The 19581-nt window shown below is 42.4% G+C and overlaps 2 protein-coding genes across 9 annotated transcripts in view; one reads left to right on the top strand and one right to left on the bottom strand.

Annotated features, from left to right (window-relative positions):
- NOL8 (nucleolar protein 8) overlaps positions 1-10472 on the bottom strand; it is a 33019-nt gene extending 22547 nt beyond the window's left edge. For 3 of the 6 annotated variants that reach the window (XM_058566102.1, XM_058566108.1, XM_058566106.1), the window contains exons 1-4: positions 10387-10472; positions 9207-9373; positions 8328-8390; positions 5896-5974 (exon numbers count right to left, since the gene is read on the bottom strand). In XM_058566102.1, the coding sequence (XP_058422085.1) occupies positions 5896-5974; positions 8328-8390; positions 9207-9345 (281 nt within the window). In that variant the 5' untranslated portion in view covers positions 9346-9373; positions 10387-10472. Of the gene's footprint in view, positions 1-5895; positions 5975-8327; positions 8391-9206; positions 9374-9583; positions 9603-9774; positions 10065-10186; positions 10267-10386 lie in introns of those variants that run through there. The other 3 variants (XM_058566105.1, XM_058566103.1, XM_058566104.1) reach the window with 3 other exon arrangements.
- A 560-nt stretch (positions 10473-11032) lies between these two features.
- CENPP (centromere protein P) overlaps positions 11033-19581 on the top strand; it is a 212276-nt gene continuing 203727 nt past the window's right edge. For all 3 annotated transcript variants that reach the window (XM_058566115.1, XM_058566118.1, XM_058566117.1), the window contains exon 1: positions 11033-11182. In XM_058566115.1, coding sequence (XP_058422098.1) covers positions 11076-11182 — 107 coding nt within the window. In that variant the 5' untranslated portion in view covers positions 11033-11075. The remainder of the gene's footprint in view (positions 11183-19581) is intronic.

Here is a 19581-nt window from a genome sequence, read left to right as displayed (position 1 = left end):
AAAGAACCAATCAGAAATGAAGAATACAATACTGGAAATGAAAAACTCACCAGAGGGACTCAAAAGCAGAGTAGAGAATACAGAAGAACAGATCTCCAAGTTGGACGAAAGACTAGAAGAAATTACCCAAGGTGAACGGGTAAAAGAGAAAAGAATTAAAAAGAGTGAGGACAGTCTAAGGGACCTCTGGGACAACATCAAGCGCACTAACATCCGTGTTATAGGTGTCCCAGAAGGAGAAGAGCAAGACAAAGGGGCAGAGAATCTATTTCAAGAAATAATAGATGAAAACTTCCCTAACCTAAGGAAAGAAACAGACATCTAGGTACAGGAAGCACACAGAGCCCCAAACAAGATAAACCCAAAGAGGCCCACACCAAGACACATCATAATCAAAATGTCCAGAATTAAAGATAAAGAGAGAATCCTAAAAGCCACAAGAGAAAGACCAGTTACATACAAAAGAAACCCCATAAGGCTATCAGCTGACTTCTCAGCAGAAACCTTACAGGCTAGAAGAGAGTGGCATGATATATTTAAATTGCTAAAAGGAAAAAACTTACAGCCAAGAATACTCTACCCAGCAAGGTTATCATTCAAAATGGACGGAGAGATAGAAAGTTTCCCAGACAAGCAAAAATTAAAGGAGTTTGTCACCAAGAAACCAGTGCTACAAGAAATGTTAAAGGGACTGATTTAAGGGGAAAAGTGAAGACCACAAATAGGAAAAATTATCTATTTCCATGATAAGAGGGTAATGGATACAAATGCACAAAAAAGAGGTTAGATATGATATCAAAAACATAAAAGCAGGGAGGAGGGGAGTTAAAGAGTAGAGCTTTCAGACAGAGGTCAAACTAAAGAGACAATCAATTCTGTATAGAAGGAAAACGGAACAGAGAAGGACTACTAAAACACTGAGGAAAAAAAAGTTAAAAAATGGCAGTAAGTACATACTTATCAATAGCTACATTAAATGTCAATGGACTAAACGCTCCAATTAAAAGGCATAGAGTGGCTGATTGGATAAAACAACAAGACCCGTATATATGCTGCATACAAGAGACACACTTCAGACCTAAAGACACTCACAAACTGAAAGTGAAGGGATGGAAAAAGATACTCCATGCAAATGGCAATGAAAAGAAAGCTGGGGTAGCAATACTCATATCTGACAAAATAGACTTTAAAACAAAAACTGTAAAAAAAGACAAAGAAGGACATTACATAATGATCAAGGGAACAATCCAACAAGAGGATATAACATTTGTAAATTATCTACGCACCCAATGTAGGCACACCTAAATATATAAAGCAATTATTAACAGACATAAAAACAGAAATAGTAACACAATAATAGTAGGGGACTTTAACACTCCACTTACACCAACAGACAGATCATCCAAACAGAAGATCAATAAGGAAACACTGGCCTTAAATGACACACTAGCACAGATGGACCTAGTAGATATATACAGAGCATTCCATCGAAAAACCGAAGAATACACATTCTTTTCAAATGCACATAAAACATTCCCCAGGATTGATCACATACTTTGCCACAAAACAAGTCTCCATAAATTTAAGAAGACTGAAATAACACCAAGCATCTTTTCTGATCACAACGGTATGAAACTAGAATTCAACTACAGGAGAAAATCAGAAAAGCCACAAATACGTGGAGATTAAACAAAATGCTACTGAACAATGACTGGGTCAACAAAGAAATCAAAGGAGAAATCAAAAAATACCTGGAGACAAATGAAAATGAAAATACGACATGCGAGAATTTATGGGATACGGCAAAAGTGGTTCTAAGAGGGAAGTTTATAGCAATCCAGGCCTATCTCAACAAAAAAGAAAAATCTCAAATAAACAATCTAACAATGCACCTAAAGGAACTGGAAAAAGAAGAACAAACAAAGACCAAAATCAGTAGAAGAAGGGAAATAATAAAAATCAGAGCAGAAATAAATGAAATAGAGACTAAAAAAACAATAGAAAAAAATCAATAAAACCAAGAGCTGGTTCTTTAAAAAGATAAACTAAATTGACAAACTTTTAGCTAGACTCACCAAGAAAAAAAGAGAGAAGGCATAAATAAGTAAAATCAGAAATGAAAGAGGAGAAATTACAGCAGACACCTCAGAAATACAAAAGATTATAAGAGAATACTATGAAAAGCTATATGCCAACCAATTTGACAATCTGGAAGAAATTGATAAATTCTTAGAATCATACAACCTTCCAAAACTGGATCAAGAAGAAATAGAGAATTTGAATAGACCAATCACCAGTAAGGAGACTGAAACAGTAATCAAAAACCTCCCCAAAAATAAAAGTCCAGGACCACACGGCTTCCCTGGTGAATTTTACCAAACATTCAAAGAAGACTTAATACCTATCCTTCTCAAACTCTTCCAAAAAATTGAGGAGCGGGGGAAGCTCCCTAACTCATTCTACGAAGCCGACATGACCCTGTTGCCAAAACCAGATAACGAAAACAAAAAAAAGAAAATTACAGGCCAATATCACTGATGAACATCGATGCAAAAATCCTCAACAAAATACTACCAAATTGCATACAATACATTAAAAAGATTATACACCATGATCAAGTGGGATTTATTCCAGGTATGCAGAGATGGTTCAACATTCGCAAATCAATCAACATGATACACCACATTAATAAAATGAACAATAAAAACCACATAATCATCTCAATAGATGCAGAGAAAGCATTTGACAAGATACAGCATCCATTTATGATAAAAACTCTGAATAAAATGGGTATAGAAGGAAAGTACCTCAACATAATAAAGACCATATATGAGAAACCCACAGCTAATATCATCCTCAATGGTGAAAAACTGAAAGCTATCCCTCTAAGAACAGGAACCAGACAAGGATGCCCACTGTCACCACTCCTATTTAACATAGTACTGGAAGTCCTAGCCAGAGCAATCAGGCAAGAGAAGGAAATAAAAGGGATCCAAATTGGAAAGGAAGAAGTGAAACTGTCACTATTTGCAGATGACATGATTTTATATAGAGAAAACTCTAAAGAATCCACCAGGAAACTTTTAGAAGTAATAAACGAATATGGTAAAGTTGCAGGATACAAAATCAACGTACAAAAATCAGTTGCATTTCTATACACTAACAACGAAGTAGCAGAAAGAGTAATTAAGAATACAATCCCATTTACAATTGCAATAAAAAAAAAACCTAGGAATAAACTTAACCAAAGATGTGAAAGATCTATACACCGAAAACTATAAAACATTGCTGAAAGAAACTGAAGAAGACACAAAGAAATGGAAAGATATTCTGCGCTCTTGGATTGGAAGAATTAACATAGTTAAGATGTCCATACTGCCTAAAGCAATCTATAGATTCAATGCAATCCCTATCAAAGTTCCAACAACATTTTTCACAGAAATAGAACAAAGAATCCTAAAATTTGTATGGAACAACAAAAGACCCCGAATAGCTAAAGGAATCCTGAGAAAAAAGAACAAAGCTGGAGGTATCACAAAGCTATAGTAACCAAAACAGCATGGTACTGGCACAAAAACAGACACAGAGATCAATGGAATAGAATTGAAAGCCCAGAAATAACCCACACATCTATGGACAGCTAATCTTCGACAAAGGAGCCAAGAACATACAATGGAGAAAAGAAAGTCTCTTCAACAAATGATGCTGGGAAAACTGGATAGCCCCAAGCAAAAAAATGAAAGTAGACCCTTACCTTACACCATACACAAAAATTAACTCAAAACGGATTAAAGACTTGAATGTAAGACCTTAAACTATGAAACTTCTAGAAGAAAACATAGGCAGTACGCTCTTCGACATCGGTCTTAGCAACATATTTTCAAGCACCATGTCTGACCGGGCAAGAGAAACAATAGAAAAAATAAACAAATGGGACTACATCAAACTAAAAAGCTTCTGCACAGCAAAGGAAACCATCAACAAAACAAAAAGACAACCTAACAATGGGGAGAAGATATTTGCAAACCATACATCTGATAAGGGATTAATCTCCAAAATATATAAAGAACTCATGTATCTCAACAACAAAAAAACTACCAACCCAATTAAAAATGGGCAAAAGACCTGAACAGACATTTCTCCAAAGAAAATATACAGATGGCCAACAGACACATGCAAAGATGTTCAAAATCATTAACTATCAGGGAAATGCAAATCAAAACTACAATGAGATACTACCTCACACCCATCAGAATGGCTATAATTAACAAGACAGGAAACAACATGTGTTGGAGACAATGTGGAGAGAAGGGAACTCTCATACACTGCTGGTGGGAGTGCAAACTGGTAAACCCACTATGGAAAACAGTATGGAGATTCCTCAAAAAATTAAGGATAGAACTACCATATGATCCAGCTATTCCACCACTGGGTATTTATCCAATGAACTTGAAAACACCAATGCGTAAAGATACATGCACCCCTGTGTTCATTGCAGCGTTATTCACAACAGCCAAGACTGGGAAGAAACCTAAGTGCCCATCAAGGGATGAATGGATAAAGAAGATGTGGTATATACACATAATGGAGTACTACTCAGCCATAAGAAACGATAAACCCAGGCATTTGTGACAACATGGATGGACACTGATGGTATTACGCAAAGCGAAGTAAGTCAGAAGGGGAAGGTCAAATACTGTATGATTTTCCTCATTAAGTAGTAGATAATAACAAGAACAAACACATAGAGACAGAGATTGGATTGGTGGTTACCAGAGGGGAAGAGGAGAGGGAGGAGGGCGAAAGGGATAATTCCACACATGTGTGTGGTGATGGGTTGTAATTACTATTTGGGTGGTAAACATGACTAATCTATGCAGAAGTAAGAGTATAATGATGTACATCTGAAATTTACACAATGTTATAAACCAATGTTACTGCAATAAACATTAAAAAAAAAAAAAAGAAAGAAAGTTCCATCACTATCCTGTTCACAGAGGCCCCTAGTTGAAGAACAAAATCAAATTCTCACCTTTCTCACCAGACCACTCCCTCAAAACATGCCTTCAGTTTGACCCCTGCCACCTGTTTTAGACCTTCGTCTTCACTGTGCCATTTCCTTGGTCTAGAACAATCTTATCAACTCTCCTAGTTGCTCCATCTGTACATTCCTAAAATGATTCCTATTTTGAAAGCTCCTAAACTCATATATATATATATAATCGTTTCTTCCTGAGAATACCTTTCGGGATATTAAAATGCTCTAACACTACCTTGTTCTTAAATCACTTGCATAATTAATCTCATGCCTCTCATACAGGGATTTCCTATTATCTTTATATCTATGACACTAGCATTCATAGTCAAAATCAACATAAGCAATTTGGTAGTGTCTATTAAAATTTTAAATGTACATAACCCTATGACACAGCAACTCCCCTTTCTGACATACACCCCACAGGAAACCTATGCAGGAGCCATTCTCAAGGGTCATCTATTATCGTGAAGAAGTGGAAACAGTCTAAATGTCCATCAGTGGTGGATTACCAACTACACAGTGGTACAGCCATTTTCTGAAATAGTACTGACCAGTTATTATAAAGAAGGGGGAAGATCTACATCACCACAAATGGTTGTGTTAAGAAAAACGAAATAACTACATATTTTTATAGCTTAAAATATACCTAAGTACATGCATTGTATTATCTTTTTTTGGTGAGGTCTGGGGTCACAGGGAGTCACAGTTAAGAGGGATTTTAGCTCTACTTGTAATGTTTGAATTTACTAATACTGTAATAACATATAACTTGATAGTTTCAAATCAATTTATTGAATACATAAAACCATTTCCAATATAAAGAAACAGCGTTTAAATCCATGTGGAGCAAATCTTACCTGTGCAAAAAACTTTCTTTCGCTAGCTGAATTTGTAGTGTTCCACCTTTCCATTTTGTTTTATTTAAAACAGACATACCTATAAAGTAAAGAATTATTACCCAAGTACATGACAACGCAAAAATACATTTCAGCATGTGCTTTTAAAATTATTTAGTACCAAGAAAAGTAGACTTGTTTATCACAAAGAAATACAGAGGAAACAGAATAAAGACAATGAGACCTGGAGAGAGGCCTAGGTCCTGGCCTTATCTTGACCACTTAACCACAGGAATCCTTACACTCCCCATCTCCCAGCGTTACTGGAAGATCTGAATGAGGTAAATGTGTACACTGTAAAGCAAAATTTCTTCGTCATTTGTTTATAAAGTAATATCAGGAACCTCTGGTGAATGGCTGACATTTATTTAACATTTCATTGTCATTTTCCACACTAAAACTATACAACATTAACGTTATCTTTCTAAGGCGAATCAGAGGACGCTCTGGAATCCTGTAGCACCTCACTTTAATTTATCACCTTATACGAATTATCACTGTGTAACTTGCAAACAAATTAGCTGCAGGCAACTAAACCGTGTTTGAACTGCTATGCCCTAGGAGTTGATTTTTCTCAATATCTGCTATCAGCTTCCTTAATAACAACCACGAATCGATAGAAGTTTTTTTTTTAATGACTCACACATACTTTGTTTACTTGATTGAAAGCCTTATGGTATATACAATGTTTTATACAGGTGGTCTCAGCTTTGTTCACACTGACTCCAGTGAGTTGTATTTGATTTTCTATGATCAAGACTCGGCTCAGTTGCTGCTGTTGCTATTGGTTTGTTTTCTTTCAGGATCAAGGCAGCTTTTTTCACATAAAATCTTATTTTAATTCCTTCTCTGCCAATTCTTTCCTGGATTCTTAGCTTTGCATAATTATACCTACAATGGAACCAGCATCCTAAAGTCACCAAGATAAATCCTCCTACTCTAACATCACAGGATCTTCTAATTCAACCTTCTCCTTGGTGGGCTCACCAGGCTCTGGTGCAGCAGCCATGGGGATGAGTGAGCACCTCCATGCCGCCTACCCCACCCCTCCAATAGAAGTTTCTATTAGAGATACTATGCTAAGTGTACAGGTGTTATTCAATTTAATCTTCACAATAATATATGAGGCAAGCAAAGTTTAAATAACTTGCCACAGGTCACACATTAGAGCTGATGTATTCTTAACCACAACTTATCTGTCATATCTATTTTCTCACTGAACAACAGAATAAATTAATTCTTTTGCAAACGAATTTGCAAAAGGTTGATGGCCCTATTTCTCTATTAGCATCTTCCCTTTTCAGAATCTTCTGACTTTTCAGCCTCCAAATAATTACAAAACATCACTGCATCAGTGGCAGTATGGATTATCTTCCCTTCCTTCTTCAATGAAGGCCCTCATTTCGCCCTAAGCTTTACTAAACTTATCAATAGAGATTTCATAACTTCAAGAATATAGTCTTTTTTTTTTTTTTGTGAGGAAGATCGGCCTCGAGCTAACCTCTGCCAATCCTCCTCTTTTTTTGCTGAGGAAGACTGGCCCTGGACTAACTTCCGTGCCCATCTTCCTCCACTTTATATGGGACACCACCACAGCATGGCTTGCCAAGCAGCGCATCGGTGCACGCCCGGGGTCTGAACCAGCGAACCCTGGGCCACTGCAGCGAAGCGCACACACCCAACCACTTGTGCCCCCGGGGCCGGCCCCAAGGATATAGTCTTATAACGGTATACTCTAAGTCTTTTCCTAACAGCATTTAACAATAAGAACTAGCTGCTCAAGAAATGAACACACTCGGGGCCAGCCCCACGGTGCAGCAGTTAAGTGCACGCATTCTGCTGCGGTGGCCTGGGGTTCTCAGGTTTGAATCCCGGGCACATACCGACGCACTGCTTGTTAAGCCATGTTGTGGCGGTGTCCCATATTAAAAAAAAAGTAGAGGAAGATGGGCATGGATGTTAGCCCAGGCCCAGTCTTCCTCAACAAAAACGAGGAGAACTGGCATTGGATGTTAGCTCAGGGCTAGTCTTCCTCACACACACACAAAAAAGAAGAAATGAACACACTGGGAAGGGGAAGATGTGGCATAATATCTAATGGGATACGTGTAACAGGCGTTTCTATGAAAGTTTGGTCTCTTGTCCAAAATATTTGAGAATACCATTTTCGAGAAAACGCACTAACAATGTGCTATGATATGTCTGTTGACACCAAATGGTATGAACCTAAACCTGCTGAGTTGTAGAATATCGAAATTCTCTCGATCATGGATCATGGTTGACCCTCTGGATGATTTAAAGTGGCTTTTGAGGTTCCAATTAGAATGAAGTTATTGCAAGTTACACAGAGACATGAACTGGTAAATAGTACAGAAAATATATGACGATCTTACATTTTTTCAGGTCTGTTTCTGTTACTCTGATGTTGATATATGCAAAGACTTTCTGTGGGTTTCCTAAAAAAAAAAAAAAAGAAAAAGAAATTTATTTAAACTCACCCAGAGAATGTAAAAATTATTAAGTTTCTAAATTTAAAAAAGAGGTCTTGGAAACTTACTCTTTCAAAGAAAAACCTTGTTTATTTTTCACTGGATACAAAGATTGCATTTTTCTTTCTTCTTTTTTTTTTTGTGAGGAAGATTGGCCCTGAGCTACCATCTATCAATTCTCCTCTTTTTGCTGAGGAAGACTGGCCGTGGGCTAAGATCTGCGCCCATCTTCCTCCACTTTATATGGGACGCCCCTACAGCGTGGCCTAACAAGCGGTGCGTCGCGTGCGCGCCCGGGATCCGAACCGCCGAACCCCGGGCCGCCGCAGTAGGGCGGCGCGCACACCCCTTGCGCCACCGGGCCAGCCCCCAGAGGTTGCATTTTTCGAGCATGATAATCAAAATATTCCAAAAGAAAACGGATAAGAAAAAAACGTCTAGTCAGTTAAGGAAACATTTTGACTGTAAGTTACTGATATTCTACTTCATAGGAAGTTTAATGAATATTAGAATGTTAACTCTGAAAACTAAAAGTTACACATCTTAGAAATCGGATATTTTGGAATTTAGAATTTTTTTGATTTCACAAACATAATTCTGGGCAAGTTCCACATCATACCTCACACCTCCAGGGCATGGGGCGAAGTACACGCTACAGCGTCCTGTAGTGAAACACATACCACTTTCAGCGTTCAGGGCTAACATTCATCTCTGGGGTTTCTTTACTTTGTGATACTTGACCTGAGTTACTGTGCCTTTACGTAGGAAGGACTACGAATTTACCTTGGTCATCTTTCCGTGTGATGATCTCCACATCAGAAACTTCTCCAAATCTGCTGAACTGATTTTGTAGGTCTGCCTCCGAAATGTTCCGGCCAAGGCCACCCACAAAAAGGCGCTTCGTTTCTCTGTTGGCTTTCATGAAGGCTGGGGCATACACTCAGTGTGTTCTAGCGGGAAAAATAATTTTCTATGTACAGGGAAGAGTTCTTTCCCTTAGTTTTTCTCAAATCTAAAAAAAACCCCAACTCCTTTCCCAGAATCTTCTATGGCAAATTGGTCTCCTGGACCTGTGATTCACCTCCTATTGTATTGCTCCTAAATTTTATCCCTGCAGATTCCGGTCAAGCCCTAGCCCCACATGCACATTCTCCAAGCACCTTGGAACAGCACCTCTACACTCACGCAGACGCAGACACAGACACAGGCAGATGAGTCCCTCCAGCGACCACAGGATCATCCTCTACCCTGCCTCACGTACTCATCCACGTCGTCAGGTGTTCTTGCTTTACTCTCACACTCATTTCCTCACTTTAACAAACGCTGACAGAAACGGGACGTGGCAGGTTACCATGCTAAAGGACAGAAAGACAGCTCCACCCCGCAGCTCCTCACATCGCAGAAGTAAGCGAACGCTGCAACACTACGTGACAAGACTACGTCACGACAGAAGTGTCTGCAGAGCGCCGTTGAGGCGCGAGAGCGCCTGAGAGCACAGCTGACGCAGGCCCGCGCCGCACTACGTGCCGGCCTCGCTGCGCGGCGCGGCTCGACGCGCCTCACGTCGCAGACGGGCAGGAGAGGTTAAGCCACTTCCCAGCGCTTTCGGAGAACCAGCGGTGAGGCCAGCACCAGAGCCCAGGCCTAACACCAAACGGGGGAGCCTGGGGGACCGGAAGGGACGCAGGAAGACTGCCCCAGAGGGGCTGAGACCTGCGGCCGGCGCGAGCCCCTCCCCTCGCGTGGCACCCGCAGGCACTGACCCGCCCTGCGCGTGCCCGAGAGCTGGCCGACTCGGCGCGCGACCCTACGCGTCCCGGAAGCCCAGAGCTCGGCCCGTGAGCCACCGCCCGCATCTTCCTGGCGGCCTCCTCGTCCCGCCACCTGCCCACCGCGGACCCAAGACGAGGGAGACGGTGGGCCGAACAGCCCTGCCCCTTCCCCGCCCACACACGCTCCTCACCACGTCCCGTCCACAGCCAGCGCCGCCGCGGCCCCAGTTTCCAGTCACGTGTCTCGCGAGGTGCGGCCTCTCTGCCTTCCTACTCGATTTCCAACCCCGACTCCCGGGGTTCCGTCACCACACGCCGTTCCCCTGTGCGCTTTATCTCGTCTCCCGTCCTCTGGGACACCGCGATGCCCCCGCCACCCTGCCCTCAACGTCCGCAAAACATCGCAAGCCAAAACTCCCTCATTGATCCCACAGAGGGTTATAGACTCGAGTTCGTCGACCCCCAGTCTAGGGCGGCGGAAGACAGGCTGCGAAAAAAAATAGAGGCTCCGGGTTCGCTTGGTCCCTCAACCGCCCCTTCGTGACGTCACATCCGGACTGCTCCAAAGCGCCAGCAGCGCGGGGTGGGCGACCGCCCCCTGGGCTCCGGGTTGGAGTAAACCGGCTCTCTCGACGCGTGGGGGCTGCTGGGGGACAGCTGTGGCCACGCGCGCAAGGACGGCAGGGGGTTCGGGACGCCGTGCGAACGCGGGGTGTGCGCCCGGGGCCGGGGGCGCCCTCCCCGCCTCCCCCGCCGCGCCCCGGGATGGTCCGCGCCGGTAGCGCGCGAGGCTTGAAGCGCCGTGCCGCCCTCGGTCAGGGCCGCTGCAGTCAGCGCCGGGCCGCCCACCTGTCAGTGTCGCTCCCGTCAGCGCCGCGCCATGGACGCCGGGCTGGCGGAGGTCCGCGCCCTGGAGGCCGAGATCGCGGCCCTGAGGCGGGCGTGCGAGGAGCCGCCGGCGCCCGCGGAGGACGCCGCCGGAGGGCAGTAAGTGGACCCCTGAGGCCTGGGCGGTGGGGGAGCCTCCCCACAGACCTTTCCGGGGCGCGCGCGTGGCCGGGACCGCGTCCGTGCGTGAGGCGGGGCCGCGGGTGTGGGGCCCGCGCGGGCCCCTCGTCAGCGCGGCGCCGAGTGGTAACCGCCGTGGTCGCGGCCGTGGGGAGGTTCCTCCACTCTCGTTCTCGGCTGAAGCCGTCGAGGCGAGTCGTGTCTCCGTCACGAGCGTGCATGGGGGGCTGCAGGCGTGGGTGGGATTCAGTAACTGCTTGGTTCCTAGTATTTGTCGTTACGGGTCACCTGACTGTGGCGAGTGATAGTGATTTTTCGTTTGTGGGAGTGCTACGAAGTTTCCTTTGAGAAATAGTTTAGGTAAAAAAGGAAGTCGATGAAAAGAAAGACGGCTGCTGTAGGCTGTGGGGAAATTCGGCAGAAGCTGGGCAGGTGGTTGTCAAAGCCTGCAGGCGGGAGCCCCGCCGTGAGGGAGTCGGCCCCCGGTTCCCGAGGAGAGCGGAGCCCGCACCGACAGGCGGGAGCCACCGCAGGAGCGGGGCGGCCTGGTGCAAGAGCCGCGGCCTTGCGCTGCGTGCTCGTCCCGGACTGAGAAATGCGAAGGCCCTGGTGTGCATTCTCTCCTTTACTACCTCGTACAGCCCTCTGACGTAGGTGCTGCTGTTACCCCGTTTTACAGTTAAGGAAACAGGCTTAGAGAAGTTAAGTTGCTTTCCCAAGGTCTCAGAGAAAAGAGGTGTCGGAGCTGGATTGGAACCCAAGAATCTAACTTCACAGCCTGGGCATTTGCTTAACAGAAGAAGGAGAGAAAAGGTCTACCGCAGTCAGTTATGTACGTATTGCAGGCTGCTTGAAAGCAGAAACTATCTTCATTTTTTCAGTCAAGATTCATTGACATAGGTGCGGAGAGAAATGAGATTTTCCTGAACTACCTGGACAAGAGTTGGTAGAAAATGGGAAGGAGGAGGAGTTCTAAAGAAAATGTTTGCATGCATGTTAGGTGGGATCATGAAGGTAGAGGATTCTGTGACTAGTGAGAGGGAGAGGGAGGCAGGGGAACAGGGAGCAGATGTGTTCCTCCACAAGCGAAGGCCTAAATGTGTTAGAGACCCTTGCTGCCCCAGGGGTGCTCCACAGATTGGAAGCATTAGCATCACTTGGGAGTTGGATACAAATACAGATTTCAGCCCCTCCCGAACCTGTTGAGTCAGAATCTGTGTTGTAACAAGACCCCCGGACGATTTTGTGCACACTTGAAAGTTTGAGAAGCAGCGTATCATACTGTGGGGAAAAATAATTTCTTTACTGGCCACAAGATGTCACTATGAGCCCAGGATATTATGTAGACTAGTCATGTAATCTGGGCCTCCTCAATGATCAAGTTGGGGAAGTTGGAAGAGTTCAGATTGTGGAAGACTTTAAATGTTAGTCCGAGGCGTTTGGATTCAGTGTGAAGTTTCTTTTCATTATGGTGGAGAAGGAAGATTGGGACCTGTTGACCGAGGTTTGGTTTGGTTTGGTTTGGTTTGGTTCTTTTGAGGAAGACTGGCCCCTGAGCTAACATCTGTTGCCAATCTTCTTCCTTTTTTCCTTTTTTCTCCCCAAAGCCCTAGTAGATAGTTGTATGTCATAGTTGTACATCCTTCCAGTTGCTCTGTGTGGGACACCACCTCAGCATGGCTTGATGAGCTGTGCGTAAGTCTCCACCCAGGATCCGAACAGACGAACCCCAGGCTGTTGAAGCGATACACGCAAACTTAACCACTATGCCACTGGGCCAGCCCCATCAAGTTTTTTTTTTTTTTTAAATTATGGTAAAATACGTATACAATCATGCATCACCTAATGACGGGGATGCATTCTGAGAAATGTGTTGTTAGGCGATTTTGTCATTGTGTCAGTACCATAGAGTGTACTTACACAAACCTCGATGGTATAGCCTATTACACACATAGGCTATATGATACTAATTTTATGGACCACTGTTGTTATGCAGCACATGACTGTAACATAAAATTTTCCATCTTAACCGTTTTTAAGTGGACAGGTCATTGGTATTATGTACATTCATAATGTTGTGCAGCTGTCACCACCATCCATCTCCATAACTCTTTTCATCTTATAAAACTGCAACCCTATATCCATTAAACAATAACTTCCCATTCCCCACTCCCCTTAGTCACTGGCAACCACCATTCTACTTTCTGTCTCTATGAATTTGACTTCTCTAGGTACCTCATGTAAATGGAATCATACATATTTGTCTTTTTATGACTGCCTTATTTCACTTAGCATAATATCCTAAGGTTCATCCATGTTGTAGCATATTGCAGAATTTCCTTCCTTTTTCAGGCTGAATAATATTCCATTGCATGTATATACAGTTGGCCCTCCATATCCGTGGTTTCTGCAGCCGTGGATTCAACCAGCCATGGATTGAAAGGCTGATGATGGTTGCATCTGTACTGAACATGTACAGACTTTTTTTCTTGTCATTATTCCTTAAATGATACAGTATAACAACTATTTACATAGCATTTCCATTGTTAGGTATTATAAGTAATCTAGAGATGATTTAAAGTATACGGGAGGGTATGTGTAGGTAATAGGCAAATACCACACCATCTTATATATAGGGACTTGAGCATCCACAGATTTTGGTGTCTGTGGGGAATCATGGAACCAGTCCCCCGTGGATACCGACAGATGACTACAGCATTTTGATTATCCATTCATCCATTGATGGATGCTTGGGTTGCTTCCACGTTTTAGCTATTGTGAATAATGCTGGCATGAACACGAGTGTACAAATATCTGAGACCCTGCTTTCCATTCTTTTGGATATATATCAAGAAGTGGAATTGCCAGATCCTATGGTAATTGTATTTTTAATTTTGGGGGGAACCCCATACTGTTTTCCACGGTGTTGGCACCATTTTACATTCCCACCAACAGTCCACAAGAGTTCCAGATTCTCCACATCCTTACCAACACTTGTTTTCTGTTTTTTTTCTTTTTTGATTAGCCATCCTAATGGGTGTGAGGATCACATTGTGGTTTTGTTTTGCATTTCCCTAATGATTAGTGATGAGCATTGTTTCATGTTCTTATTGGCCATTTGTATATCTTCTTTGGAGAAATGTCTATACAACTTTTTTGCCCATTTCTGAATCACATTGTTTGGATTTTTATGGTTGAATTTTAGGAGTTCTCTATGTGTTTTTGATATTAATCCCTATCGGATTGTCAACTTAGAAAGTAAACTGGCCAGTTGTTTTATCTGCAGAATGAGTTTATTCGGAAACCACCAAAAGAATTGCAATTCAAGATATACAGGCTATAGCAGACCATAGGCAAATCCAGAGAAACAAAAGAAGGGGCTTGCTTTTATAGAGGAAAGAATAGAGTTGAGATGGGCTGTAATAAACAAAGAATCCATTGGAGGAAACTGGGAGTCCAAAGTGTAGAGGCTTCTCATTGGTTGGGTTGCTATAGTCTCTCCATGGCTGGGCTGTTGCTGGATGGGGAGAGAAATCTTCCTCCTGCTGGGTAGTAAAGTAGAAAACACCTTCCTTTTGGAGATATAAATGTAGCTCTCTTCCTGGTTGGAGTAGTTGATGAGATGTGATAGGGTGTGAGAGCTCTCCCTATAGGCCTTTCTGACTTCAATTTAGTTGAGGTTTCTTTTACTAATTTCACAAGGTATATGATTAGCAAATATTTTCTCCCAATCTCTTGGTTGCCTTTTTACTCTATTGATAGTATCTCTTGATGTACAATTTAAAAAAATTTTAAGTCTAATTTGTCTATTTTTTCTTTTGTTACCTGTGCCTTTGGTGTCAGATCCAAGAAATCATTGCCAAATTCAATGTTGTATGCTTTTGTCCTGTGTTTTCTTCCAAGAATTTTATTGTTTTAGGTTTTATATTTAGACGTTTGATCCACTTTGAGTTAATTTTTGTATATGATGTTAGGTAAGGGTCCAGCTTTGTTCTTTTGCATGTGGATATCCACTTTTCCCAGCAGCATTTAAATGGTATTGGCATGCATGTCAAAAATCATTTGACCATATATGCAAGGGTTTATTTCTGGGTTCTCTATTCTATTCCATTGATCTGTATGTCTGTCTTTATGCCAATACCACACTGTTTTGATGACCAAAGCTTTGAAATAAGTTTTGAAACAGGAAGTGTGACTCCTCTGGTTTCATTCTTTTTCAAGATTGTTTTGGCTATTTGGGGTCCCTTGAGATTCCATATGAATTTTAGGATGAGTTTTTCTATTCCTGCAAAAAACCTCATTGGGATTTTAATAGGCATTGCATTGAATCTGTAGATCACTTTGGGTAATATTGACACTTTAATAATGTTAAGTCTTCCAATCCATGAACATGAGATGTGTTTCCATTTATTTATGTCTTCTTTAATTTCTTTCAGCAATGTTTTGTAGTTTTCATTGTACAAGTCTTATCTTCTTGGTTAAGTTAATTCATAAGTATTATATTCTTTTTGTTGCTATCATACACGGAATTGTTTTCCTAATTTCCTTTTCAGATTGCTCATTGTTGTTGTATAGAAATGCATCTGATTTTTTTGTGTGTGTGAGGAAGATCAGTCTGGAGTTAACATCCGTTGCCAATCCTCCTCTTTTTTTCCTGAGGAAGACTGGCCCTGGGCTAACATCCGTGCCCATCTTGCTCTACTTTATATGAGACGCCGCCACAGCATGGCTTGACAAGTGGTGCATCTCTGCGTGCCCGGGAATCAAGCCTGTGAACCTTGGGCCCCCGAAGCAGAGCGCATGCACTTAACCACTTGCGCCACTGGGCCGGCCCCAGCATCTGATTTTTGTGTGATGAGTTTGTATCCTGCTGAATTCATTTATCAGCTCTAACAGTTTTTTGTGGAATCTTTAGGGTTTTGTACACATAAGATCATACCATCTGCAAACGGGGACAGTTGTACTTCTTCCTTTCCAATTTGGATTCCTTTTATTTCTTTTTCTTGCATAATTGCTCTACCTAGAATTTCCAGTACTATGTTGAATTGAAGTGGTGAAAGTGTTACCGAGCCCTAAGGGACCAGTGACCTGCAAGTGGATCCTTTTGCCCGGAGCCATTCGCGCTAATACAATGAGACTGTGGTTCGGAATAGCAGAGCAGAAACTTTATTCGTTGATCAACAAATGGAGGAGGCAGAGCACGTGCTCTGAAACACCTCTCTGAAGGGAAGGTGAGCAGGGTTCTTACGGGATGTGAAGGGGGAGGGGTCTCCATGTCATCACTCAGGATGGGAGCATTTCGGGCTTGCGCAGATCTTCCCTTCTTGCACACGGCACCTTTTGCACATGTTTCCTTTTGCGCATGGCACTGCATCTCCATCTTGGACCTTTCTGGTTTGGACTGGTTCTGCAGTTTGGCCATCTGGCAATGTTCTGCCTTGGTTCCTATAAACAAGCACAACTTAAAAACAAAGAATTAGACGTGGAAAATGTTCTAGGGACTTCTCTGAGTGAAGAAAGCAGGCATCCTTATCTTGTTCCTGATCTTAGTGGAAAAGTTTTTGGCCTTTCACCATTGAGTATGATGTTTGCTGTGGGTTTTTCATATATGGCTTTTATTATGTTGAAATAGTTTCCTTTTATTCCTAGTTTTTTGAGTGTTTTATCATGAAAAGATGTTAATTTTGTCAAATGCTTTTTCTGCATCAGTTGAGATGGCCATGTGTTTTTTTCCTTCATTCTGTTAATATGGTATATTATATTGATTGATTTTCCTATGTTGAACCATCCTTGCATTCCAGGAATAAATCCTCCTTGGTCATGATGTATAACTTAACCACTACGCCACTGCGCTGGCCCCCCCTTTTCAGTTTTTGATGTCACCAAATTACGTCTTTATACATTGTGTGCCACCAAACAAATAATTCTTTTAGATGCAGTCTTTTCTTAAATTTTGTAGAAAACAAGATTTGGAGTTACAAACTAAAGTTACAATAATAGTAGCTTTAGGTGAATAATTTTTTTAAACATTAATCTTTTAAATCACATGGAAAACAAAAAGGGCAGTTATGAACTATTGTTACAATGATACTAGGTTTTACACTTGCCCATGTATTACCTTTAATGAGATCTTTATTTCTACGTAGGGCTTCACGTTACTATCTGGTGTGCCACGTTACTATCTAGTGTACTTTCATTTCACGTTCCTGGACTCCCTTGAGCATATCTTGCAGGGCATGTCTAGAGGTAACAGACTCCCTCACCTTTTGTTTATTTGGAAATGTCTTAATTTCTTCCTCCTTTTTCAAGGACAGTTTTGCCAGATATAGGATTATTGGTTGATGGTTTTTTTCTTTTAGCACTTTAACTATATCTACCTGTTGTCATCTGGCCTCCAAAAGTTCTGATGAGAAATCTGCTCATTTCTTATTAAGAATCCCTTGTATGTGATGATTTGCTTCTCTGTTGCTACTTTCAAGATGTCTCTTTATCCTTGGCTTTTGAAAATTTAATTATGTCTTAATGTGAGTCTCTTTGAATTCATCTTACTTGGAGTTTGTTGAGCTTCTTGGATGTTTATACTTATGTCTTTCAACAAATTTGGGAAGTTTTTAGGGGTTATTTCTTCAAATATTCTTTCTGCCCCTTTCACTCTTCTCATTCTGAGTCTCCCCTGATGTGTACGTTGGTCCTTTTGATGGTGTCCTGCACATCCCTTAGGCTCTGTTTGCTTTTCTTCAATCTTTTTTCTTTCTATTCCTCAGCTTCGAGAATTTTCATTGCCTTATCTTTAAGTTCACTGATTCTTTCTTCTGCCTGTTCAGATCTGCCTTTGAATCCCTGTAGTGAGTTGTTCATTTCAGTTATTGTACTTTTCAGCTCCAGAACTTCTTTTTGGTTTCTTTTTAGGTTTTCTATCTCTTCGTTAATGTTTCTATTTTGTTCACACTTCGTTTTCTTGACTTTCTCCATGTCTTCTTTTATTTCTTTGAGCATCTTTAAGACTGTTGTTTTAATATTTTTCTGATATATCTGTCATTAAGTCTTTTTCAGGTACAGATTCTGTTCAATTACTTTTTCCTTTGAATGAGCCATATCTTCCTTTTTCTTTGTATGCCTTGTGACTTTTTGTTGAACACTGGATTTGAATCTAATAATGTGTAACTCTGGAAGCAGATTCTCCTCCCTTCCCCAGGGTTTGCTATTTTTTTGTTATTGTTTTGTATTTTTGACTGTTGTAGGCTGTCTCTGTGCTGAGGATCAGACTGAGATGAAAACTTAATGTCTCCTCAGGTCTTTTCTGAGCCTTTCCTTGGGCGTGCGCAGTCACTTTCCAATTTTCCCCATATATTCAGTTGATTTTGAATGTCTTAGTCTCTAATGTCTGGCTCCTGAAAGGGGAAAAGCCAAAAATCATGGGGGTAGGGAAGAGCAATGGCCCTTTAAATCTCCTGGAAGTGGGGCTGGCCCCGTGGCTTAGCAGTTAAGTGCGCAAGCTCCGCTACCAGCGGCCCGGGGTTTGGATCCCGGGTGCGCACCGACGCACTGCTTCTCCCGCCATGCTGAGGCCACGTCCCACATGCAACAACTAGAAGGATGTGCAGCTATGACATACAACTATCTACTGGGGCTTTGGGGGAAAAATAAATAAATAAATAAATAATTTTAAAAAATCTCCTGGAAGTCATTTCAGCCTGGGGTGGGGGTGGTGCTGGGGGGTTGGGGGGGGGGGGCTTTTAACAAGAGGAGAAGGTGCAACAACAATGGCTGCCTGCCTTAGTCTGCACCTCTGTGATCGGAAGCAGCAATCTGCAGTTGGAGCACAGATCCCCAATATTTGGGAGAGAGTCTTTTTTGCCTACCCTGGCTCCCCTAAACTGTGTGCTAGCTGCTCCAGGAACATGTGCACAGCTGCCTGCCGTTGTTGGAGTGGGGGATGGGTGGCTGCTACTGTGGTAAGAGCCGAAATTGCCCAAACTTGACCTCAGTTTGCTTCCTTGCCTTCCACTGGAAGTTGCAAGCCTTCAGCAGACTCCAGAGTTCAAAAAAAGTTACATTAGATAGATTCTCCCAGTGTAATTGTTGTCTAGGTGGGGAGGTGCGTTTCTGGTGCTTCCTACTCTGCTGTTTTCTCAGAATCCTAGATCATTGACTTTTTTTTTTTTTTTTTTGTGAGGAAGATCAGCCCTGAGCTAACATCTGCCAATCCTCCTGTTTTTACTGAGGAAGACTGGCCCTGGGCTAACATCCATGCCCATCTTCCTCCACTTTATATGGGACGCCACCACAACATGGCTTGACAAGCGGTGCGTCGGTGTGTGCCCGGGATCCGAACCGGCGACCCTGGGCCGCCGCAGCAGAGTGCGTGCTCTTAACTG

The sequence above is a fragment of the Diceros bicornis genome, chromosome 22 (assembly GCF_020826845.1).
Source record: "Diceros bicornis minor isolate mBicDic1 chromosome 22, mDicBic1.mat.cur, whole genome shotgun sequence".
In the NCBI taxonomy this organism is placed as follows: domain Eukaryota; kingdom Metazoa; phylum Chordata; class Mammalia; order Perissodactyla; family Rhinocerotidae; genus Diceros; species Diceros bicornis.
Note: the sequence above shows the minus strand (reverse complement) of the source record. Positions and strands in the feature narration are given on the sequence as shown.